We start from the raw sequence: 25,863 nt of genomic DNA on the forward strand, positions 1-25,863 counted from the left end.
TCAAGAGCTTTTGGCCTGAAAACAAACAAACAAACAAACAAACAACAAAACCACCAAAAATAGGGGGCAAAATTAAAAAGTAAATCTGAAAACAAACAAGTAAGTAAGAAAAATTAATGAGCACAGCAAAATGAAGTCACGGTGTCAACATGCCACTTACAAAGTCTGGAGTAATCCTAGGAACATTTTGAAGTTGACCAGCAGTGATTTGCAGCAAGCCTGCATAATTTAATTATCCATTTAACATGTGATTGCAAGGCCTTGCTTTGTTATTGCACATGTAGAAAAAAAATAGAAATATATTCCCAAAATATGCAGACAAATAACAGTTACTCCTATAGTACAATGACTATATAAACAGTTTAAATCTAGGCTATTTCTTGTAAAAAGGCTACTTATTTTCCTATCAATTGAGAAAATAAATAGTTTTTCCTCACCTTCTGAAAGAGGAAAGAGCTCACACTTTGAAGGAGTGATTATTAAGTTGGAAGTGACATTTTCAGAACTGAAAATGATCTCAGTAGAGCTTACGTCCACTAATAGCTCACTATAAATACCCGATCATAAGATACTCTGGGACTTTCTCCATGGTTCTTTCATATAGGTTAGTTGTGTTTAATAATCTGACCTGACACATGGTGTCAACAAAACAGAGAAATGAAAAGACCAGTTTAATTGTAAAAATACACTTCAAAAATAAGTTTTTGGAGTGAGAATTTGAGAACTACAGGTAATAATGGTTACATGAGGGAAAGAATATTCTTTAGGGCTTTCCTAAGAGAGTAAATTGAAGATACTGTTAAGAACTTATTTAAAAGACAGCAAAAAAAACTAAACTAGTAAACAAAATCCAAGCAAACAAACTATCAAACAAAATCAAGTGATCTATTAAAAATTACTATGTGTTTCTGATTGCTTAATCACAATTCACATATTAATAGAAAAATACAAACTTACCGAGTCTTCAAAGGGAAAAGCAGAGTTTTAGAAAGATAGACCTATGCTGCAAACTTTTGCTGGTGTAACACGTGAGAAGTAGGGAAATGAAGGACATAGATGCATAGTTACAGTAGTGACGGTAGGATGGAGTGTGCTTTCACAATGCTTAATTTACTCCTACTGTATTTTAAGAGAGGAGTCCTTACAAAGAAATTATTATGGCTGTGTATGAATCCAAGGTGGAAATAGGTGAGGGACTCCTTTACAGTATCACAAAGGTTGGAAGAGACCTCAAAGATCATCGAGTCCAACCTGTCACCCAAGACCTCATGACTAGACCATGGCACCAAGTGCCAGGTCCAGTCCCCTCTTGAACACCTCCAGGGATGGTGACTCCACCACCTCCCTGGGCAGACCATTCCAATGACGAATGACTCTCTCAGTGAAGAACTTTCTCCTCACCTCGAGCCTAGACTTCCCTTGGCACAGTTTGAGACTGTGTCCCCTTGTTCTGGTGCTGGTTGCCTGGGAGAAGAGACCAACCCCTTCCTGGCTACAACCACCTTTCAGGTAGTTGTAGGGAGCAATGTGGTCACCCCTGAGCCTCCTCTTCTCCAGGCTAAACAATCCCAGCTCCCTCAGCCTCTCCTCATAGGGCTTGTGCTGAAGGCCTCTCCCCAGCCTTGTTGCCCTTATTGGGACACATTCAAGTGTCTTGATGTCCTTCCTAAACTGAGGGACCCAGAACTGGACACAGTACTCAAGGTGCGGCCTAACCAATGCAGAGTACAGGGGCACAATGACTTCCCTGCTCCTGCTGGCCACACTATTCCTAATGCAGGCCAGGATGCCATTGGCCTTCTTGGCCACCTGGGCACACTGCTGGCTCATGTTTAGGCAGCTGTCAATCAGCACCCCCAGGTCCCTCTCTGTTTGGCAGCTCTCCAGCCACTCTGACCGCAGCCTGTAGCTCTGCATGGGGTTGCCGTGGCCAAAGTGCAGCACCTGGCACTTGGACTTGTTGAATGCCATCCTTTCTTGAATATGGAAATCACCTTGTGATTGTGGTGATTACATTAAGAACTGAGAAGTATCTCAACAAAGGTAAGATCATCCTGAATGACCAGCCTGACATGTCATCTCTGTCCACTAGGATGGACGAGGGACTGGGGATGGTGGGATGGTACTACTCCCTCAGTGATACAGAGCAAGCTGGATTGTAGATTCCACACCATGCTCATGTTATGCTCACTGTATCACAAGCAAGGCTGGGATTTATCTGACTTGTAATATATTCTAGAGTTTGTAAACCTTCCCATTTCATTTTTTGTGTGTGTTTCTTCCCCTGTTTCCAGGCTGGAGTTCACTCTTTTTGTTTCAGTTTTGGTTTACATGTAGTGTTGGTTTTCCCGGTTTTGTCTGCTGTGTACACTGGTACTTTTTCTCCTGGTCGTTTGTTTGTTTTCCCTTTGTGTAATCTGATATCCCTGCCATAGAGCAGTAAAACTGTCCTTATCTCAACTGACACTGCACAAATGTTGGCACATTAATAACATTACCAAAGGCTAAAATCCTAGCTGTATCTTTTATAGATTGTAAAGATGCTAACAATAATATATACTTAAGATAAAATACTAAGGACCATTTCAAATCATATGCATTAACCTCTTTTAATATGAGCCAACAAAAAGAACAACATCTTGTGAAGTCTGTATCTGACCATCTGAAGTTAGTCATCCAGCTGGCAGAGCAACGCAACGCCACGCTTGATCCAGTGTTGAACTGGTTTATCTGTGTTAAGCGTCACAGCAATGACAAAGTTAGTGGAATGTCCAGTAGTAGATAAGATTCCTTTACGCTCACTTGTCTTGTAGAGTGGGCAAACATACGCATTCGATTTCTTTATGTCCGATTTTGCAGCTTTAAAAGAAAAGAAACCCCAACAAATAATGTATTACATACAGCAATCTATTGACAGGAACACAATCTACATCCAAATATTAAGTATTTGCAATAACACCCTTAAAGCTAATTAAAAATGCAAAATTATTTTGTGAGTAACACAGAATATCTGGGGTATTTTCTGTGCTTTCTTGGGTGGTTGGTCTTCTTTTTAAATACAACTAAATTAACTACAATTTGTTTTCAGGATTTGATACCTTCCTGTGGTTCTACCAGCTTCATAATAATTCAAAGATACATTAAAATCTGAGTAGTTACATAGTTAAAGCATACTTTATACATGAGCTCCACAAGCATTCTGGTCCAGACAACAGATCCCAACTGTAATTCAAGTCATGTGAGACCCAAGGACACAACTCTTTGTCAGGAACTCTTTGCTAGACTGCTTAGAGGCACTTGTGCAAGTTCCAAAATCATGCCTGTCTGAAGAGATTCATCCAATCTCAAGAGAAAGCACAGGCAAAACTAGTGGAAACTTTGTTAAGACTGACTAAAAGCTGACAACATCTATGTTACAACAGTTCCAGCAGAAAGTCCTGCTAAAGTGACGACATGAAATCAGGGATTTTCTGCTTCTGATCAAAGAAAACAAGAGCTACCGAATACAGACAATTAGCATAGCAGAGCAGACAAAAAGAACCTAAACAAACCTTGCTCAGGTAAAACACCAAGTCTCTGTAAGTCAATTAAAAGCTCTCAACTTGAGCACAGCCAGGAATTTGAGCACTACATGATTTCCTACCCAAATTAACCTTTGGTTGAAAAATGGACTGAGCAGCACCTAAACATATTTATGAAGAAAATCACTTAACTAGTCCTTTCATCTAATCCATAATTACAAATATCTCTGGGGGGGGGGACAAGCCTATTGCTCAGATAAAACTGAGTCAAGCTAGCAGGCCCAGTTTTTAAAGTGAAAGTCACATGTCAGACCCAGATGAATTCTGTGCCCATTTAGGTATTTTGGTGGGAGGAGTAGTGATCTTCCACGAAAAAAAGGAATCGCCTGGTGCAATTTCTTCTTGAATAGCTCACACTTCAGAGAAATTATACTCACTTGGCTTTATCCAAATGATTGGCATCACATCAAAGAGCAATTTGGGATGCTGCTCTGCTAACATTCCCCTGGTGAAAGAAAGCAATAAAGTAATTAACTGTGGGTTGGTGTCAACCAGCGAGGGGTGTAGTGTGTATTTTTGACTTGTTTGCTTGTTTGTTGGTTTGTGGGTTTTTTCTCCCCCCTCACTTTCCATTCATGAAAAAGTGCTTTACTTGGTGTGTTACTTCAATAACATGAGAAGTAGCACTTCTAAACAGGTAAAGGAATCTTGTTTGAGCACCTAAGAAAGCTTTTCAGAACCAGAGCAAAATGCTTTGTTACTGACTTTGTCCTGTCCCAGCGAGCTCCATCTAAATATAATCCATGGATATAAACACCATCTTCTGGTGCAGTATCAGCAGTATCCTGTGGTAAAACCTAGAAGGAATAAGTGGTCCTTATTATTAAGCTTTAATAACTGTTTGCTTTTTGAGGTATTATGCCAAACCCAAATTTTTCTTGGATAATCCAAAAGGAGACTAACACAGTAATACCTTCCTTTCAGAACTACTTTCACACAAAACTACAAAGATAGCAAGATTTCTGTGTGTTTGTTAATTGTCTTTGATGTAGGTTGTAAAAAAAAAAAACAGGTTTCAAACACACAGAGAAATATGTATTGTACAGACTGTTTTCTTAAGTGAAGGTCCAGGTCCAGTAGTACTTTTAATATACATCTTTTAGAGATGTTATTTAACATGCCTACCTTACCAAAGAACATTATGTCTCAGATTGCAGCTAGTTGCAAAATGAACTTTCACATCAGGACTGACTTACTACATCTCACTGCAACATCAGGACTCAGATTAATGAAATAACCATTTATAATTTATCTCTACCTGGAATTCATATCCCAAAAGGTCAATAGGGATCCTGTGCTTCCTAGCATAGTTCTGCAGAGCTGCAGTTAAGAAAGCTTGAGGAAAATAGAATCCTGGCAGCCAAAAAACGGTGGGCTTCCCTAATTCATACCAATCCTGAAAAGAGGAAAATGACACATTCAGTCACTAGAAAGAGTCAAATCCCATATTGTTTGACCATTTTCTAAGTAACTATACTCAGAAAATCTAAGCATCAAGGATAGATTATAAAAAGTAGTGGATGAATGAATCAGTAGTTATGTCTCTTGTACATTACCTGTAAAAATTTCAGCCTGTCTAGAAGATCTTGAGTATAGCTCCCTAGCGGTTTTAGGCTTGGGTAGGAATGTTTTGCCCATTTCTCAGGAACTTTTCCAATAAGCAGACTGCCACACAGAGCCTCCAGTTCAGCATCCATAACAACCAGTCCTTTGATGGCTTTCTTCAGGTTAATAAGTGAGATACGAATAGCTTGGATTAAACTAGAATTGAAAAACAAAATTCTCACGTTTTGAATGATTTATAAAGCAAACATCCTCACTGAAAACAAACAAACAAACAATAGATTAAGTAACCATGTACAGAACCTGTAATGGTAAAATTGCCCACATCAGTAAAGTCATGGATTTGTGCATCTGTCCTGATCTAAGACTAGAAACAGTTGAATTAATTTCACCTCTGATACACTCTGCATTGTTTAGAAAGAGGATAAATTTGGAACTCCGAATGTATACACTGTAGACAAGATGAAGGAAAAAAATCTTAGAGTAAAAACGAAGAGGTGGGCAGAGGCTGCAATGAAGGAAACATGGAGACTGAAGGCCAAAGAACATTACTGAAAGTCTGGGAGAAAATTAAGTGTGAAGAGAGAAACAGAAAGGAAGGTTGGTCTGGATGTTCTCAGAGATCGCTTTCAACCAGATATATTCTGTGAAGGAGGACAGAGAAGAACAAAGAAGAAAGAATGGAAGAGAAGAATGAAGTTACAAAACCTGAATACAAACAACAAAAATACTGTTCATATTCCCTTCTCTTAGTGCCTCTTTAGACTCCCTTCTTCTACCAACTGTTTTTCTCAGTTCATTTTGCCACTAGCACATTTTTCCTGACATCTATCCTGCATTCTGATTCTCCACAAGGCTTGGACTGCAGACATCACTGCAGACAATTAGAAGAGAACAAAATTAATAACTATAAAAAATATTTCTTATGACATATGGGTTACAGTGTATGTTTCACAGAAAAGAACACCGAACTTGCAAATGGAATTATTTCTGTTTCATATAATAAAATATAACAGCCTTACTTGTTAAATCTTTCCATTTCTTGCACCAATACAGTGTTCATACTTTCTTCATATTTCACTGGATATTTATTTAGGCAACTTTCAATGTCAAAATCATTTGGAAGCTGTAAAGGACAATGTATTTGGAAATCAGTACATTTATCATTATTCATCAGTTTCATATTAAAAGTCTGCAGACGTGACAAACCGCAGATGACAGACACCATTAAACTTGATCAACATAATATTTATGTGTTTAATCCAAATAAAAATGAAGTGGTCTTTCCTTTTTAAGTGACACTTATCTTTTTATAGCAAACTTGATGATTTCAGACCATGAAGTCAGAAATACATTTTGGCTTTCTTAATTTTAAGCTTGTTCACATGAAACCAACTGTTCTCACAAGCTGTGTTTGCAGTTTTCTCTCTCTGTCTCTTATCTCCTATCTTTTCTTTTTTTTTTTAAATCTTTCAATCAAAATATAGCTGTGCTTTGTTAAAGCCACACAAGTTGTTACTTATGTATTGTACTGGTTAGGCCACACCTCGAGTACTGTGTCCAGTTCTGGGCCCCTCAGTTTAGGAAGGATGTTGACTTGCTGGAACGAGTCCAGAGAAGGGCAACAAAGTTGGTGAGGGGCTTGGAACACAGCCCTGTGAGGAGAGACTGAGGGAGCTGGGGCTGCTTAGCCTGGAGAGGAGGAGACTCAGGGATGACCTTATTGCTCTCTACAACTACCTGAAGGGGGGTTGTAAACAGGCAGAGGTTGGTCTCTTCTCCCAGGCAGCCAGCACCAGAACAAGAGGACACAGTCTCAGGCTGCGCCAGGGGAAGTTCAGGCTGGAGGTCAGGAAGAAGTTTTACACAGAGAGAGTGATTGCCCATTGGAATGGGCTGCCCAGGGAGGTGGTGGAGTCGTCGTCACTGGAGGTGTTCAGGAGGAGACTTGACAGGGTGCTTGGTTACATGGGTTAGTTGATTAGGTGGTGTTGGATGATAGGTTGGACGCGATGATCTTGAAGGTCTCTTCCAACCTGGTTTATTCTATTCTATTCTATACTAAATTTCTCCCAGGACAGAGTTTTTCCTCCAACCAAAATCAGTTTCACACTAAAGATTTCAGTTTTAGAATTTCTGCTTTGTGAAAAGATAAATTGGAGTCATTGCAGTAATACAATACCTTGCTGAGAATACTATCAGCAATTTCATAAAGAGTGCTGTCATCACCTCCAGAAGTTCCCTGAGTGCCTCCTTCTTGTGTTAAAAGCAGAGATTCAAAAAGGATCTTTGTTTGCTGAAGATCTTTTGAAATATCTGCATTTTCATGCAAACCAAATACCTCTGGTTGTTGACTACAGGGAAGACTCTAAGACAAAAAAAAAAACCAAACCCCATCTTTATGAAACAGGTTGCTAGGAATTAGATCAGTCTTCTTTAAGAAGACAGGTGAAAAACCACTAGTGACTTCAACTGAAGTTGGATAAGGACCTTAACAGCAAGTATTTATAGATAGTATTATTAGTGACTGAGCCACCACCTCACATATAGAAAATTATTTCCAAGGAATTCTCAATTATCTATGCTAGGACATTCCATCTTCTAGCTAATCTCCTCCCCCTCTTAGAAATATTCTAGGTAATAAGGAAGAAGCCAAGCACACAGTTTAACGTGCTACAAAACTATATTTTTAACACAGAGCAGCCTTTAAGGATTGTTTCTTAGTGCACATGATTGTAACACCTCAAAATCTGGTTGCTAATTTTTACCTTAATAAACTTAATGTAGTCCTCATATGTGCCTTCTCGTGGAGCATAATAGTTGCCACTGGGAGAAAATTTGTATGTACGTTTTTCGATTATACATGGGTTATAGAAATCATCCAGCACTGTCAGCAGTAAACGTCTGTCCCAGTCATCTGTAACTCGACCTCCATAGTTGCATTCACCAGTCAGGTAAGATAGAGCTTCAAAAGGAACATGACTGTACTCATTTATGAATAACTGAAACAGAAGACATCAGTAAATCGAAACTTGAAATACCTGCGGAACAACAGTGTGATCTACAGACAGAAGGGTTGGAAGCTACAGCGCATGCAGTTTTCTCCCTGGGTGCTGGAATTCAAATCATCTAAGGCTCTCTGTAACACTATATATGTAAAAAAGAATTTCCTCCTCCCAACCACAAAGCCCACCATAAGAGGTGACTGCAACTGACATGGTGTTACTTGAAAGCAGTGAACCCTCATATGTGAAAAGTTTAACTCTTATTATCCTTAGACATGCTCATTATATTCCATGTGTCTGGATTAATGTAAATCTCATGAAGAACAATTTTAAGTTTTATTTAATTGGTAATTTTGAAAATACTTATAATGATTCATATTGCTTGCCTGGGTAGCTAAACTGAAGCCATTAAAATCTATGAACATTTGAAAATCAGAGTTAAAGGTAGCATCAGGTGATAGTACCTGCAGCTGTCTGATACTGATTTGCAAATCTGAGTCATTAAATCCATAGGGTATGTTCCAACCAAGAGGCCCAAATTTTCTTCTCTCCTGAACAAGAGCATGGAAAAAACAAACTCCAAAGAGCAGTCTCTCCCATACCTTTGAGAAAAATAAAACAAAAAAGTATTACTGACTAGCCTATGTGCTCATGGTAGTCTGTAACTTACATAGAGAACACTCCATTTGATAACTGCTCTCCATCTAGTGTAAAATACAGGCAACTACTATGTGTACTTAATTGTGGTTATTTGCCTTGGGAACAGACTCACATAGTTGCCACACAGCCAAGCGCATTTAGCTAGTTCCTCAAGTACCATTACACAAGATTTTTCTCTTCTTTGGTGTAAAGGAAAACTGACTTCATAAGAATTCAAATAACACCAGATATTTATTTCTAAGGCTCATTAGACAAACATAAAATACAGATGTATTGTTTAATATGAGTCCTTAGATGCACCCACTCATACCTATGTATATGGATTACCATACTCCTATCTCTGAGTAATCTCACTGTTTTTTCACTTCCTTCATAGGTACCGATTATCTTATCAGTAAGACACATAGATTCTGGTAGCAAGAAAAGATCTTCTCAGTGCTTACCATCTCAGTAATGACAGGTATACCCTACTAGTGAATGTTCAGAGTTGTGTAATGTGTATGCAGTTCAGTAAAGCCTAAGAAAGCATTTCAAACATCACCAAGTGAAATTACATGGCAGGGTAATTCTCAACTAACCACCTTCACCATTGCAAAACCTGCATTCAGAACCACAGTATAAATTTTAGTTGATAATGTTTACTGGAGAGAAATCAGTATATCTCTGGATAGCTGGAGGAAAAAAAAAAAAAAGAAAATAAAAATAAAAATTACAGAAGCATAGGCACATTACCATCTCCTTTCCAGGGCATCCAGAGAAGAATTCAGGATCAGAAATAGGATCAGAAAGAAATGATTGCAGTAGGTTTAACCGGAGACCAGTAGGAGGTTCATTTGTCATCTTCACTCCATTCTGCAGAATGGTTAGTGGAAACTAAAAGTGAAAAACAGGAAAATTGCATGCAGAAAGTGTAGAACAAATGGTCTATTGTTATAACTGTTATTGTTTGTTACATAAACAACTATTTGTAAAAAATTCTATTTTAAACATCAATAGTTCCAAAAAAAATTCTCCAAAGCATCATGAAAGAAAGACCTTGCCGTGAACAACCTAAAGTATTTTCTTGGTATTCAACACTTCATATATAACAACCAACTCTGAAGTTTTTAATTTTATGTGAAACAAGCCTTGGTGATGGCATTAAGTCTTCTTAATTATATATGCTGGCAAAATGCAGTTCCGTCCTACAGCAGAATATCAAAAAAATATGAAAGAAAATTGGTATTGCAAGAGTCATAACTATTTTTAAAATGCCCCTTCTTAATTAAATTACCTCTTCAACAGCCTTAATGTATTTCAGGAAAGTTCCATAGTAGAAGGTCATTCAGATGTAAGAATATTGCCAAAAAATGTCATTAAGTATTCCTTTCCCCAAATACAGAATTGTCGGGACGAAATCCCATGGCGAGGAGCGGTGAGGGAGGGACTCGCACAATCAATATGATGGATAAGCGAGCTTCACTTTATTGTTCGAAAGCACGGCTTATAAAGCATCTCAGCTAAATATGCACAAATGTCATTATTTCATTGGCTATTAGTCCAGGGTTACATTATAATATCCAGCCTACTTGCAGTTAGGTCTATGTGCAATTTCACAAGCTCCTCTCTAACTAGTTCTTTGTTTTACCTATACTTTGTTTCACATGCTGTTATCTGCATAGCTACAAGCATAGCTACAAAGCTATGATGACACATACTGCTATCTTAAAGCGCAGCTGCAAGCATAGCTAAAAGGCCATGATGACCTTGCTATGTCAGCATTTTAGCTAACTGTGAGCAGTAAACAACAAGATGAAGTATGGCCTACACATTCTGCTCAAATAGTTGTTCCATAGACCCATGTCCCTTAGATTCAAGCCACTCCTCAACACAGAATATTAGGCAATATACCTACCTCTGGGGAAGGGTAAGTTGTAAGCCAAAGTCTGAAGTCTGGATGACATTTTTCATCGTTAAACTCTTCGCATATTTTCTCCAGCACTGGCATCCAGGAGACAGCTAAATGGCAGTTTTGCAAACACACCCAGGTTCCTTCTTCCATTCCTTTTTGAATCATTTCTGTAGCTATAGGTCCTTGTCCTTGTCCTAATGAGATGGACTGAAACTTATTTCCAGTCATCTCTTTGACATTTGCAAATTTCTGGAGGCCTGGAATAAAAAACCATAGGATTTTAGCATTTCTCACTTAAAAAGAAGCTATGTTGGGAAGGACAAGAAAAAAAAGAGTTTATAGCTATCCCATTAAAATGATGTACACACAACAAGATGGTATAGCTTTGATGTTGATTGTAAAATTCATTCAGTTTAAAGTACTGCTCCCATTTTTGGGGAGCACTGAATTTTACCAGTGTGACAAGATGTCTTCAATTTACTTGCAAAAAGTGCAAAACAATCCTCGTTGCGTACTGAAGGGGAATTTCAGGTCCTTAATCTGAACACCCGGACTATGCTGCTTTTGTTCGCCCTTTTTGTGTATACTTACTAGACATGGGATCTGCTCCTGGAGACAGCACAAATATTAAAGGGGTTGTAGAATTTGAATCTAAGTAACTTTTTGTTAGATCAAAAGGTGGTGGCTCTACAAAATGCTTCCCCAGTTTGGTGCTTACAAATGTTCTCACAGCTGGAACAATCTGATAAAGAAATCAAATACAAACCATTAACATATATTAATCACAACTGCATATTTGACAGCATCTTTTAGGTCTTATATATTAGTTACATTCCAGAGCGTACAGACTCCTCTCTGCTTTGCACAGATTTGAGACTAGCCTTGCAAAATGCTTCAGAAGCAAAGGTTTCACCTCCAAGGAGCAATTGCAATACGTACTTTAACACTGCTTATTCCTCAAGTACATACAATACAATTTACTAAGTGCATCAAAGGCAGAGTGTGTTAAAAGATTGCCTTGACTGTTCAAATAAACACAATTGATTTCTCTTTGCCTTGGAAGCCTCTGCATGAAAGTATACAGTGCGGGATATTCAGTGCACTTGTTCAGGCTAATATATCCTGCTCTTGAGTATCTTGGGTGTAACAGCAGACTAAATGTGAACAAGCATTTCACAGAATCAGCCAAGATCATCAAGTCCAACTGATCACCTAACTGATCAACTAGACTATGGCACAAAGAGCCTCATCCAGTCTTCTCTTAAGCACCTCCAGGGACATCGACCCCATTTGAAGAAAACTAGAACAATGAGTATACTCTGAAAGATCCATTGAATGATGCCAGACAAAAGATATCAGATGATGCTTGTGGTGTTTGTATTACTCAATTTAAAAATAACAATAGTAATTATTTTATTAATAAAATACGATGAAGAACAGATTAAGTATTTTAACAATGACTGCATGCTATGCTACAATACATGGAACAGCCTAAAAATACTTGATGGCAGATCATATTACCTTGTCTGGTCTTAAGCACCGAAGAATTATCATCTTCTGGAATTCATTTAATGTATTACTCAACTCTTCTGGTAATGGAAAGTTTTCTGGCTCTTTGCTGTCATACATTTTTTTCCATTCACCTATATTTTCAGAGACATGATTCCTAGAGAAAAAGATAACTTACAAATTAGTGCAAATGCTTAAGTGTCTGGGGTTTGATGTTTATTAAAAGACAGTTACACTGTATTTTCATACAAGCCTCTCCTCACCTACATCTTCAAATAATTCTACAGCTGAGCTTCACCTGAGCTGACAATAATATCTGCCTATTCCTCCAGCCAGCATGGCTTGGACCTTCATAGGTCTGGGTGGATTTTCTGCCTTTTGTACTTCAGGAAAACTTCACTATAATTGAAGAAAATTAACAAAAAATTTAACCAGGGAAAAGTCAGGTTTTCTTCCTTTCATACAACATGCAGAGTATATGTCCTCTGCAATGGGACAACTCTTAGACTATTTAAAGGCTGGATCATTGCTGGATCAACCACACTGCTACCATAGCTCTAAAGGTGGAGAAACACAAAACAGCCAAAACCAATTTCTTTTAACAGAGCCATATCCTCCAAATACTTAGGTTCTGTACAGCTTGAATTTAGGTTTAGATTCTACTTAAATTCAGAGTGAAGTTCTGATTTCAGGAGATTAGATTTTACAAGAAAAATTCCTCCTAGAGCACTATAGTGGAATTTCGCTACAAATAATTCCTTTGGTCTCCACTGACCTGCTTGAAACACTGTTTCTCTACCATGGAGGCATTCCAGATGAAAAGTTTCCTTAAGGAACACATCAAATAATTTAGGAAAATAATGAAATAATATTATAATTACCCAACTGACTGACTTAAATAAGTGAAGCAAACCCAATGATGAAAAAAGGTGCTGGTTTTGCTATATCAGCATTCTGGCACTGATTTGGAAAGTGTACAGGAAACATTTCTTTCAGTATGTTACACATGCTGTGGAAAAAACTAATTAAGGCTAATTTACAACAATAATTTACCATACCTTAGTCCCTTCAAAGCTGGGATTTCACTTGCACGGCATATTTCATCCCAGCTCTTATCTGGTAGCCAAGATGGATCTGGATTCTTGTACATATTCTTGAGACCCACCCCCCCAGTTAGTAAAAACATAAACTCTTGATGTTCTATTTCATTTTTAGCCCTGTATTTAAGAAAAGGGGGAAAAAGGGGGGGAAATAGTATTCAGTTATTGACATACAACTTTACATAATACAAAGAACTGTTTAAAACTAATTACACTTCACTGTCATTTAGTAATACTTCTACTGCATGAAGAGCTAAGATCAGATCTCAGTATTCTGTAAATAAACCGCATGATAAAAATCACCGATTAAGGCTCCAGTAAGGTTTTCAAGAGGTAAAAGATACCTATCTGTTTATTTGTTTTTTAAAAGTGTAATTATTCCTGATTTTTAAAGGCTTTATATTCTGGGACTAGAGTAGCCTCACAAATTGTCTGAAGGAGAATGGTCAATATGCAGATGTATACACACTGTAACTAAATCATTACACACATGATGACTGCCATTATGCCGTTCAGAACTTATCTTTCACAAAATCACAACACCCCACAAAGAGCCAACTAAAAAGCCAGTAGAAGAAAGAATAAGACGACACAAAACAAAAAAGAGAGACAAAAGCCTGGAAGCTGCTGGGAAGGCACATCACTGTCTTAGATCCCTTTTAAAAACATTTTCTTAAATGATAAGAGCAAGTGCAGGGTCCTGCATCTGGGTCGAGGCAATCCCAGGCACAAATACAGGCTGGGCAGTAACTGGCTGGAAAGCAGCCTTGAGGAGAGAGACTTGGGGATGCTGGTGGACAAGAAGCTCAACATGAGCTCTCAGTGTGCACTTGCAGCCCGCAAAGCCAATCAGATCCTGGGCTGCATCAGGAGAAGTGTGGCTAGCAGGTCGAGGGAGGTGATCCTCCCCCTCTACTCAGCCCTGGTGAGACCCCACCTGGAGTACTGTGTCCAGTTCTGGAGCCCCTATTACAAGAGGGATGTGGAGGTGCTGGAGCGTGTCCAGAGAAGGGCCACAAGGATGATCAGAGGGCTGGAGCATCTCTCCTATGAGGACAGACTGAAGGAGTTGGGGCTGTTCAGTCTGCAGAAGAGAAGGCTCTGAGGTGACCTAATTGTGGCCTTCCAGTATCTGAAGGGGGCCTACAGGAAGGCTGGGGAAGGACTTCTCAGGGTATCAGGTAGTGATAGGACTAGGGGGAATGGAATGAAGCTGGAGGTGGGGAGATTCAGGCTAGATGTGAGGAGGAGGTTCTTCACCATGAGAGTGGTGAAACCCTGGAATGGGTTGTCCAGGGAGGTGGTCGAGGCCCCGTCCCTGGAGGTGTTTAAGAGCAGGCTGGCTGAGGCTCTGGCCAGCCTGATCTAGTGTGGGGTGTCCCTGCCCATGGCAGGGAGGTTGGAACTAGATGATCCTTGTGGTCCCTTCCAACCCTGAATGATACTATGATACTATAACAAATGTTCTTGATATGTAGCACTACCCAGGTCCTTTAGAGGGAAACAAAGATTCACCACTGATGAAATAATTAATTTTTATAAAGCATAGGAACATTCTTCCCATAATGTGCCCAAGGACTATAAATATATATTAGTGATACATGCACTCACATTCTCTTCCACTCATAAATAAATATTGTCAGTATTAGAACCCCCCCAAACATTCATGATCTTACTCCAAAGGCTATACTACCAATATACATAAGAACATGTTATCTCATCTATACCTTTTTCCATTAAAAGAAAGCAATTAGTTTCTGTTAAGAGATTTCACAATAACGGGCTTACATGAGAAGATTACAGCAGAGCAAAAACGAGAAGAGCAGCTTGTCTTTTTCAAACAGTGAACGACACACATTGCAGTACAAGTGGTACACAAAGTAATCATTTAGATATTGAAGTCGCTTCTCAAAAATGCGAGATTTGTAACTGAAAAGAAAAGAAGTGAGAAACTGAGACTTCAAATTTAATAATTTAGGCACTCAGTTAAGGAATACATGTTTATTTAGGGTTGTGGAGGAATTATATTAGACCCACATGTTCTACAAAGGACTCATACGCACATTTCCCCCAAAATTCACTCTTACAATAAGTCCCTTTATTAAAAATACTTATACAAAGCACATGTTTAGAGTTAATGATTTGTTCACATACTAATTAGAAAGAGCATTTACTTCATTAAGAAATCGTATTTTATTTCAAAAGCTTTCATTTAAGGAGAGTTAAGAGATAAATGGTTTCAGAATGGAGAGAATGTGTCCAGAGAAGGGCGACGAGGCTGGTGAGAGGCCTTGAGCACTGGCCCTGTGAGGAGAGGCTGAGGGAGCTGGGATTGTTTAGCCTGGAGAAGAGGAGGCTCAGGGGAGACCTTATTGCTGTCTACAACTACCTGAAGGGTGGTTGTAGCCAGGAAGGGGTTGGTCTCTTCTCCCAGGCAACCAGCACCAGAACAAGAGGACACAGTCTCAAGCTGTGCCAAGGGAAGTTTAGGCTCGAGGTGAGGAGAAAGTTTCTCACACAGAGAGCTGTTAGTCACTGGAATAGGCTGCCCAGGGAGGTGGTGGAGTCGTCATCCCTGGAGGTGTTCAAGAGGGGATTGGACGTGGCACTTGGTGCCATGGTCTAGCAGTCATGAGGTCTTGGGTGACAGGTTGGACTTGATGATTTTGAGGTCTCTTCCAATCTTATTGATTCTATGATTCATAAGAAGATAATGGACATACCATTCTTGACACCAAACCCACTGTGTTTACCTGTGATGAATAGATTCGATGAAGAGATTGACAAACCAGCTAAGGGAGTACTGGTACATGGGATCAATGTTTGCCAAGTCTGCAATACTGAAGAACAGCACTGAAGAATTCTTCGCAATAGGTCGATAGCCTTCTCGAGACTGGGCTATTTTAAGATCCGTTTTCTCTGCAACCTAAATATCAGTTGTAGAGGATGAAGAAAAGTTTTCAATATTCTTTGTACAAAAATATTACTTCTTAATAATAATATTAAAATAATTTAAACAATTTAAAAAATTTATTAAAACAACCCCATACAGTGCTACAGGCTGGGGTCAGAGTGGCTGGAGTGGCCAGGCAGCAAGGGACCTGAGGGTACTGGTTGATAGTAGGCTGAATGTGAGCCAGCAGTGTGCCCAGGTGGCCAAGAAGGCAAATGGCATCCTGGCCTGTATCAGGAACAGTGTGGCCAGTAGGAGCAGGGAAGTCATTGTGCCCTTGTATCCAGCACTGGTTAGGCCACACCTTGAGTACTGTGTCCAGTTCTGGGCCCCTCAGTTTAGGAAAGATGTTGAGTTGCTGGAATGTGTCCAGAGAAGGGCAACAAAGCTGGTGACGGGTTTGGAGCACAAGCCCTATGAGGAGAAGATGAAGGAGCTGGGGTTACTTAGTATGGAAAAGAGGAGGCTCAGAGGAGACCTTATTGCTGTCTACAACTACCTGAAGGGAGGCTGCAGACAGCAACCAGCACCAGAGCAAGAGGACACAGTCTCAAGCTGCACCAGGAGAGGTTTAGGCTGGATGTTAGGAAGAAGTTCTTCACAGAAAGAGTGATTAGTCATTGGAATGGGCTGCCCTGGGAGGTGGTGGAGTCACCATCCCTAGAAGTGTTTAGGAAGAGACTGAATGAGGCACTTGATGCCATGGTTTAGTTGATTAGATGGTGTTGGGTGGTTGGACTCGATGATCTTGAAGGTCTTTTCCAAACTGGTTAATTCTATTCTATTCTACTCTACTCTATACTACACAGCACCTTATAATGCATGAGTAAGATGACTTTTGTGTTCCAGAAGACACAATGACCACAGCTAATGACTAACCAGGTAAAACAAGTACTTGCCCCTGCCATATCTATTTGCCTATGGTCCAGGATGCAACAGTCAAAACAAAGCAGACACAACAGTTTCAATGAGTCATTTATCACCAAATATATCAATCTGTATCTGCAATATTTTAAAAATGACTGATTTCAGGCTGCTTATGTATTTAAGCTCCACTTATTCTACTATAAATCAACTACATACAAAACAATACTTCAAATACAGAAAGGTTTTGCAAAGTTTGACTATCAGACAAATTTTAAGATTGCATTTGATAGCCAGTACCGCAGTGAGGTGAACATCAGCTTCAAGTAAACAATGTGTGATTTCTATTAAGTCTATTGTATTTAATATTGTTTTAAAGAAATTTTTATTCTCTTATCAGTGTTACTAGCTCTCATTGACTTGAGCTGTTATTTTATGCATTAAGGATAACAAAAGAATCTGAGCCTGTGTACCTACATTAGGCACCCAGATTATTAGCATCTCCCTGAATATTTTTGTTGTTTAAAAAAATCAGTTTCTTCCTTTATCCCAACATGTTACCTCAGTTTCAGAATTGTCATTCAGTCCTTACAGCTATGTATTCTTTAAAACATGAGTAAAAACACCAATGAAGATTCTAGAATAGATACAATTTTATTTCTCTTCACATTTCACAAACACAATTTCCTCCTTCTGTTTTGTATCTAATTCACAGTCCTGCTGCTAGCTGCAAATGTTAACCTTTTATTTCTGTGTATTGATAAAGAAAGGACAGACTCATAATCCTTACCTGCTGTTTTTTTGTGATCTCATCAGCCATAATTTTAGCAGAATCCAGGACATTTATAGCAGTTTCATCGTGCAGAATATTCCCCTCAGACGAATCTAGAGTTTCTAAAATTTTCCCCTCAAGTTCTTTTAGATGCTTTTTATTGGCTGCAGACTGGAGGATGAGAGTATTTCTTTCCTCTTCTAATGCAGGTCTAATGAAGAAAACCACAACAAAACCAGTCAATGCTCATCTTCCACTGATGATAAAGGAAGGTCACAAAGAAGATTCTCTCTTCCTACAGTATTTCTGAATATTCTCTTCAATTTAAAGAGGTTGTTACCCTTCAGCCTATATTTATAATTCTAAATGCAGATTTCTCTGCGTAACTTCAGTTCAGTATTTGGAAATTATAGTCTAGACCTGACCATTTTAGCATCTTGCAAATGTCTGCATCCTCATTTTCCTGCATATCACCCATGTGATATGCAGAATATGGTTACTGTTGGAAACACTTTGTTAGCAAACTGAGTATAATAGCCCAATGATACTGACATTTCCACACAAGCCAGATGGCACTTCTCTGAATATCTGTAAGGGTTCAATAAGATCTATAATCTGTTTCAGAGGTACTGTGCATTTGTTTAATATGAAATTAAAGCTAAATACTCAAAATGCTTCAACCTAACCATCTTGAATGAGAAAAGCACCATGAAAACACTTATTTCATACATGTTATTTTAATTAAATTCTGGAAACTCATCTCACAGTGAACATGGCAATATGCTTCCTCAAAAAACTTTTCAGATATAAAAACTAGAAAAATAACCCTTTTTAAAAAGCTGTTAGTGAGAGACATTCACACCACTAATTTTACTTACAATATATTCACCTCTCATATTCTTGGAAGTATGCCGTAAGTAATTCTAACAGCTATTTGCCATAAAGAGAGACTTACCTCTCTTTTGCTACAACAATGCCTAGCAATTGGTCTTCAAGTCCCTCTGGTGTTATCATAAAATTGAGTACAGATACTTTTGAAGCTACTTCAGGCATATAGTGTGGATTTCTCAGTTTAGTGGTAATGAACAACTTGAAATCACTGGAATACTTAACAACGGCCCCACCAAGTCTGATACAGTCCATGCCTCCTAAAGAGAGAGATGTTAAAAAGAATTATATACTTCAAGTACCCACAGAAATAAATAAGTAACTTTGGTAATTAAATAAAAGCAAATTTCTTGTCAGTGGCAAATTTCTGGCAAAGTAAAAATGAATAAATAAATTAATACTCTGAAAAATTCTCAGAGACTTCAGCAAGCCCACACTTTAAGCAGAAGAAATCAAATCAATTCAATTACTACAGTGCTTCCAATATGCATACACAATAGTGGAGACTCATGGAATTATTGTGCTTCTCTGCATTTCTCTCACTTTTATTTGAGGAAAAGAAAGAAATGTTGAAAAACAATTTCGTAGCTACTTGCAAGTTTCACAGTAAAACAGGAAAATTGTGGCTTAAGCTAAATGCCTGGACAGGTTTTCCTGATTGGTACAAAATTTAGCAGATGTTAGTATTAGATTAAAACATGAAAATGAACAAGCAAAACAATTCCATTAACAATCTTCCCTTTGCAGGGTCCAGTGTCTGCATTCAGCCTCCTACAGTAACACATCAAAAGTTATCACATCAAACCACTATTGTTGCGGTGGGAAGCATCGAGCAGACAATCAATGATTGGTAATCAGGCTTCAACTTTATTGTTCAAAAACACAACTTATATAGTATATTCAGCAGCTAAATATGCATACGTGTCATTATTCTATTAGCTATTAGTCCAGGGTTACATCATATTATCCGACCTACTTGCGGTTAGGCCTACGTGCAACTCCACAACCTCCTTTCTCAGTAGGTCTTTGTTTCGCATATATACTTTGTTTCACATGCTACTATCTTGTAAGTAACTATTTCACATGGTGCTATCTTATGAGAAGCTGCAAGCACAGTCACAGGGCTGTGGTAACCTTGCTACATTAGCATACCAGCTAAGCTGTGAGCAGTAAACAGCAAGATGGAGTCTGGCCTATACACTCTGATTATACAGTTGTTCCATAGAACCATGTCCCTGCAATTCAAGCCATTCCTCAACACACTATAACATCACATATGAATGACATTTATTTAAAAGTAAATTAGAACTTCAGACTGTTGTGAAATTACATTCCCCTTACCTCAGGCAGCAGCAAACCAGAGAGCACAGATATGTGAGGGTTGGAAGGGACCTCAAGGTCCTAGTTCCAACCTCCCTGCCATGGGCAGGGACACCTCACACTAGCTCAGGATGCTCAGAGCCACATCCAGCCTGGCCTTAAAAACCTCCAGGAATGGGGCTTCTACCACCTCCCTGGGCAACCTGTTCCAGTGTCTCATCACCCTCTTGGTGCACAATTCCTTCCTAACATCCAATCTGAATCTACCCATCTCTATTTTTGTTCCATTTGCCCTAGTCCTATCATTTCCTGACACCCTAAAAAGTCCCTCTCCAGCTTTCTTGTAGGCTTCCTTAAGATACTTCAAGGCCACAATAAGGTCTCCTCAGAGCCTTCTCTTCTGCAGACTGAATAGCCCCACCTTCCTCAGTCTGCCTCCATAGAAGAGCAGCTCCAGCCCTCTGATAATCCTGTGGCCCTTCTCTGGACATGTTCCAGGACATCTAGATCCTTCTTATACTAGGGGCCCAGAACTGGATACAGTACTCCAGATGGGGTCTCACCAGAGTGCAGCAGAGGGGAAGAATCACCTCCCTCGACCTGTTGGCTATGCTTCTTTTGATGCAGCCCAGGATATGATTTGCTTTCTGGGCTGCAAGTGCACATTGGTGGCTCAATAGTGGCTCATGTTGAGCTTCTCATTCATCATCAACCCCAAGTCCTTTTCTTCAGGGCTAAACTCAGGCCAGTCGCTGGCCAGCCTGTATCAGGGCTTGGGATTGCCCTGACCAGAGAGTAACGGATTGCAAGATGAGCATTAATGAAATCTACTGCAGGGTTCAGAATTAATTTTGCTGTACCTTGTTTAAAAGTCTGTTTCAGAAGCAGCGGTTCAAGTGATGGGTCTAGCTCTTCTCCAGCATCTTCCAGCAGAAGTGGAGTTCCAAATTGAACACAGTTCTGCACAGTTCTCATGTAAGCTGTGTCACTGACCTTAATAACATTCAGGTGATTTTCTTTCTCAAAATTCTTGATCCATTTATTTGCTTGACCTTGAGGATCAATCATTAAGGGCCTAGAATGTACAAGACAGTTTCCCAAGTGCTCACAATAAGTAAATAAATAACATTAAAATGTTTAACATTAAAATTCCACTCCTCATTTTGACTACATTGTCTCTACAAAAGGTACATGGTTACAGTTTGGTTCAGGTTTGGCTGATTTTGTTTTGTTTGGGTTTGGTTTGGCTTCTTTAAGTAGCAAAAACATTTTTTGATTTTAAAACTAAACGTTTTTATCACATACCAATGTCTTGAATTGTCAACAATGATCCCATTGTCTACAGAAAACTTGTCACTTGGTAAACCAGCAATATTCCAGGCTCTTATTTTTATTGGGTCACCAAGAGTATTACTCAAAGAGAAATTCTCAGAACAAGGGATATTTTTCTCCTGGAAAAAAAAAAAAAGACAAAATAAAATCCTATTTATCTTTATTCATTGTTTCTTTACATCTTTTATGAAATGCTATTTCAATTCAAACTGACAAGAAGAAGTTCCTTCTTAAAGTTTGAAACAGGTCAAGTAAAACTAAAAATCCTAAGAAAAATAAGTAGCTAAGGATGCTTGTGGGATTTGTCCTGTTTTTTGTACATTCTCAATGTACATATTTTGTTATGTGAAATTATGACAATGTGCTACCTTAAGAAAGTCACACACAGCTGGAAAACGTCTAGCATTATCTTAATGCAGTGATCCAGTGCTGATTTTTACTGTTTACTGTCACAGTCACAATCAGTGACTTCAAATCATTTGAGATGTGAGTTACGGCATCAGTAAGTTGGAACTGTCCCTTTACAAGCAGCATCATCAACCATTTAATTAACAAATAGTGCCAGTGTAAGTTATAGAATTGTTTTACACAAGTTAATTCTTTCATTTAAAGGCAAAATAGAGGAAAATCCAAGATTTTAAGTAATAATCAAGCCTTACAAGGTCAATTATGACCTCCCAGTTTTTAAATTTTACTCTAAGTCAAGAGTACATTCACTGATTTAATTAAAATTTACACAATTCATCCCATTGATCTTAATGAGTTTTACTAGGCTAATAATCATAGAATAGAACCGTAGAATTATAGAATCAATAAGGTTGGAAGAGACCTCAAAGATCATCAAGTCACCACAGACCTCATGACTAGACCATGGCACCAAGTGCCACGTCCAATCCCCTCTTGAACACCTCCAGGGATGATGACTCCACCACCTCCCTGGGCAGCACATTCCAATGGCTAACTTCCTCCTCACCTCCAGCCTAAACTTCCTTTGGCACAGCTTAAGACTGTGTCCCCTTGTTCTGGTGCTGGTTGCCTGGGAGAAGAGACCAACCACCCTTCAGGTAGCTGCAGACAGCAATAAGGTCTTCCCTGAGCCTCCTCTTCTTCAGGCTAAACAACCCCAGCTCCCTCAGCCTCTCCGCACAGGGCTTGTGCTCGAGGCCTCTCCCCAGCCTTGTTGCCTTCTCTGGACATGTGCAAGAGTCTCGATGTCCTCCTTAAATTGAGGGGCCCAGAACTGGACACAGTACTCAAGGTGTGGCCTAACCAGCACTGAGTACAGGGGCAGAATGACTCCCCTGCTCCTGCTGGCCACACTATTCCTAATGCAGGCCAGGATGCCATATTAAACAAACAAGAGGTTTTTGAACTATTTTGCAGTAGTCTGAAAAAAGCACAAATATATATTTAAACAGGTAAGATAATCTTCCAACCTTGCACAGTTTACTCCAGTCTTTGGTACATTCTTCTCGAAACTCAGCAGTGAAAGCTCCCAAATATGCTATCACACCAGCTGATACCAGAACATCTCCTGTCAAATTATCATATACGTCCTGAAGATCATTTGCAGCTTTACTCCATCTATAACAAGATGCCAAAAGACAACAAAAAGTGCTGAAACCTCCACATTAATGATACTGATGATTAAAATCAACATTGTTATCGTTGTTAACTTCAGGCGAAGAATAAGGGGACCGCAGTTATGTCTTTTATTCTTGTTTGAAAGACTTTCTCCATGATTCGTTCAAGGTTGCTGCCCATATTTTTACATTACAACCAGTGAGAAATGTTTCAAGGGTCATAATGTTATGCTCCTAAGCAGTATAGAGTTACATCATTAAAGGCTCAGAGAGCTGAAATACAAAGTCTATTTCTACAATGGCTGTCAGATCTGACATCTGAACTTTAACCTGACCTTGATTTCTCTCCACCAAGGCCTCCAATCAACTTCTCTGCTCGTTCTAATTGTTTTGCACACTGATCAACCTGGAATTCTAAACGAGCCTTTTCTTCAGTTTTCTCTGTGAAGGTTCGTTCCAAATCAGCCAGACGATTTTCAACTGCTGCAAGTTCTTCTCTCTTCTGATTCAAGAGTGTCATTGTCTCTGCTAAGGACTGCTCTGCCTCTCTTAAACGATCTTTCTTGGGTGCAACAATCTGTTCAATTACAACCATAACACAAATTCTTATAACATATTTTTGTAATGTTATTATTTAATACAATGCTTTCAGTGAATGTGCCGAGCAAAAGAAACATTTTATAGTACTGAAGGACTAGGAACAAAAACGCACCTTTGAAACCCTGTCATACACCTCCATTGCCATAATCCATTTACATAAACCCTCCGCTGCTGAGGAAGTCTTAGCCACCTTTTGTGGATCAAACGCAGGATTAGTCAAGTATTCAGCCCGAATCTTCTGCATGATAGCTGCCTGAATAACAAAAACATTATAGCTCATCAAAAGTCTTGTGGCTAACACTTCAAAATTATACTAACTGGTTGGTGTTTCTCTATACCATGAGAAGCAGGAAAGAAGAACTCAGTGTTCACTGTGACAGACACCACTGCTGAGTTGTGTCTTTTGATTTTCCTACCAAGCTTTGTGGTCTTTTCTTGTTTTCATCCTAATCCTGTCCTTATCCTTTATAACAATTCCTTTGGTACATCTTCAATGCGGCAGCCACCTAAGTGCTAAGAGCATTACAGTCATATAGAAACCTTAACTCTGTCTCTTCTTCAAAACATGCTAATTTCACCATTTGCTACCTTTTCTCAAGGCATAACTGAAGAGAATCATTATGAAAATGTGTTTCTAGTAGTGTAAGACCAAAATCTTACCCAGTTACACTGTAGGCACATTGCATGTGCCTACTTTTGGGGATCAGTTTTACAAAGGGCAAAGCGCATTCAACTGGGCAAAAGGCAAGAGTCATGCTCCTGGATAGTAAATCCCAGGGGAGACAGTCATATTTTAAATCAAGTTATATAGCTCATACATTTCTGAATTTATTTTCTATCTTTCATACTTCAAATACTACCCACTTTGTCAGTATTCATTCAACCAGATAATACAACTGGAAACTACCATTAGTGTGAGCAGTTATTTAAAAAACCTACCATTAGTGTGAGCAGTTATTTAAAAATAGAAAGAACTTTATAATGCCAGAGTAACTGATTTAGAAAAATTAGCACAAAAAAAGGCATAAAAAGGTTGGACCGGGATCAAATGTTCCCTGGTTTCACAAAAAAACCCAACCAAATTCCAAACCAGAATACATCAAATGAGGTTAAAAGGACCCAGGTTCAGAGGAAACAGAAGGAGAGAGCTTTTTATACTGCTTAGAATCCTGGAATATTTTGTAAAAAAGCCTTGTGGATACAGAAAGTTTACATGGTCTTAAGGGAACTACAGAAATTACAGAAGAGAGATTCATTTTAAGTCACTTAGCTTTAGGAGTCCTTCATTTAAAGTGCCAGAGGCTGGAAGAATATTTGGAGAAATCATATATACCATTCCTTTTCCTTCCAAGGTACTTGCTTAGGGCCATTTTGGGACACAGAACAAGAGACAGAACAGATTATTTACCCTGATAGAGTTTTTTAAAAGGTTTTTAAAAGGTGTTATTTTTACCTTTTGATGAGATTCCACAGGTATATTACAAAGTTAGAAACATTTGTATACAGAAGGACATCTCATTCAAATAGAAAACAGGCTTTTATAGAAACTTTACAAATTCCCAAGGGGAACCTTCTGAAATGCCACTTAGAAGGCTCACTCTGAAGCAGCATGACTCGCCTGCTGTGACTATACTCATCTTACAGAGCTCCCCTATCATCTAGTAAGACCACTGGTTGTAACAGAAGTTGACTAGCTTGGCACAAATGGGGCCTCTGATACAGTATTATTTTTTTCCCCTGCAAGAAAGTCTCTCCAGGGTAAATAGCACTGAAAAAACAGACAGAAGTCTTACTGGAATATTGTCCTTGTCATACAGTTCCAAATCCTTCAAGAAATTCACATCACCAAGGAGTTGCCTGCTTGGAGTCCAGTAATCCAAAACCTACGAAACACATTAGGAAATATCTTTTCAAGCTTTAAAACAAACACACAAATAAAAACTTGTGCATATTTAATACTGATGACCTTGTACATCTTCAAGAAATCAATAAAGGAGAAAGTTTATCAGATCAAGTACTTCCCCCTAACCATAACTGAAGCCAAAAATTGAGCAGCATCTCAGAGAAGAGTTATGTGTTACCCAATTCAAGCAAATTAGAAGTTGCATATTACAAAAGTTAGAAAAATCTGGAATTCTTGAAGATCTCAGTAAAATAACAGATGGAGGGTGTAAGTACTTGTTTATTTTAGTAGATCTTGGGCAATATCATTTATTGAACAAGTGTTTTGTGTTGAGAAAAT

At 38.9% G+C, this 25,863-nt stretch overlaps 1 protein-coding gene across 6 annotated transcripts in view; it reads right to left on the reverse strand.

The window, feature by feature from the left end:
• Positions 1-2,584: 2,584 nt before the first annotated feature.
• The window catches only part of DNAH12 (dynein axonemal heavy chain 12), a 71,606-nt gene continuing 48,327 nt past the window's right edge, over positions 2,585-25,863 (reverse strand). For all 6 annotated transcript variants that reach the window (XM_068163696.1, XM_068163694.1, XM_068163695.1 and 3 more), the window contains 24 exons: positions 25,415-25,504; positions 23,734-23,874; positions 23,357-23,598; positions 22,875-23,022; positions 21,412-21,557; positions 20,967-21,181; positions 18,854-19,046; positions 17,917-18,109; positions 16,063-16,235; positions 15,098-15,238; positions 13,268-13,426; positions 12,222-12,366; positions 11,292-11,442; positions 10,704-10,957; positions 9,542-9,682; positions 8,614-8,751; positions 7,913-8,146; positions 7,327-7,512; positions 6,167-6,270; positions 5,138-5,342; positions 4,840-4,977; positions 4,287-4,378; positions 3,959-4,026; positions 2,585-2,859 (listed from right to left, as the gene is read on the reverse strand). In XM_068163696.1, coding sequence (XP_068019797.1) covers positions 2,669-2,859; positions 3,959-4,026; positions 4,287-4,378; positions 4,840-4,977; positions 5,138-5,342; positions 6,167-6,270; positions 7,327-7,512; positions 7,913-8,146; positions 8,614-8,751; positions 9,542-9,682; positions 10,704-10,957; positions 11,292-11,442; positions 12,222-12,366; positions 13,268-13,426; positions 15,098-15,238; positions 16,063-16,235; positions 17,917-18,109; positions 18,854-19,046; positions 20,967-21,181; positions 21,412-21,557; positions 22,875-23,022; positions 23,357-23,598; positions 23,734-23,874; positions 25,415-25,504 — 3,888 coding nt within the window. In that variant the 3' untranslated portion in view covers positions 2,585-2,668. The remainder of the gene's footprint in view (positions 2,860-3,958; positions 4,027-4,286; positions 4,379-4,839; positions 4,978-5,137; positions 5,343-6,166; positions 6,271-7,326; positions 7,513-7,912; positions 8,147-8,613; positions 8,752-9,541; positions 9,683-10,703; positions 10,958-11,291; positions 11,443-12,221; positions 12,367-13,267; positions 13,427-15,097; positions 15,239-16,062; positions 16,236-17,916; positions 18,110-18,853; positions 19,047-20,966; positions 21,182-21,411; positions 21,558-22,874; positions 23,023-23,356; positions 23,599-23,733; positions 23,875-25,414; positions 25,505-25,863) is intronic.

The sequence above is a fragment of the Melanerpes formicivorus genome, unplaced genomic scaffold (genome assembly GCF_026170545.1).
Source record: "Melanerpes formicivorus ecotype bairdi unplaced genomic scaffold, bMelFor1.0.p_v2 SCAF_74, whole genome shotgun sequence".
NCBI classification, from domain to species: domain Eukaryota; kingdom Metazoa; phylum Chordata; class Aves; order Piciformes; family Picidae; genus Melanerpes; species Melanerpes formicivorus.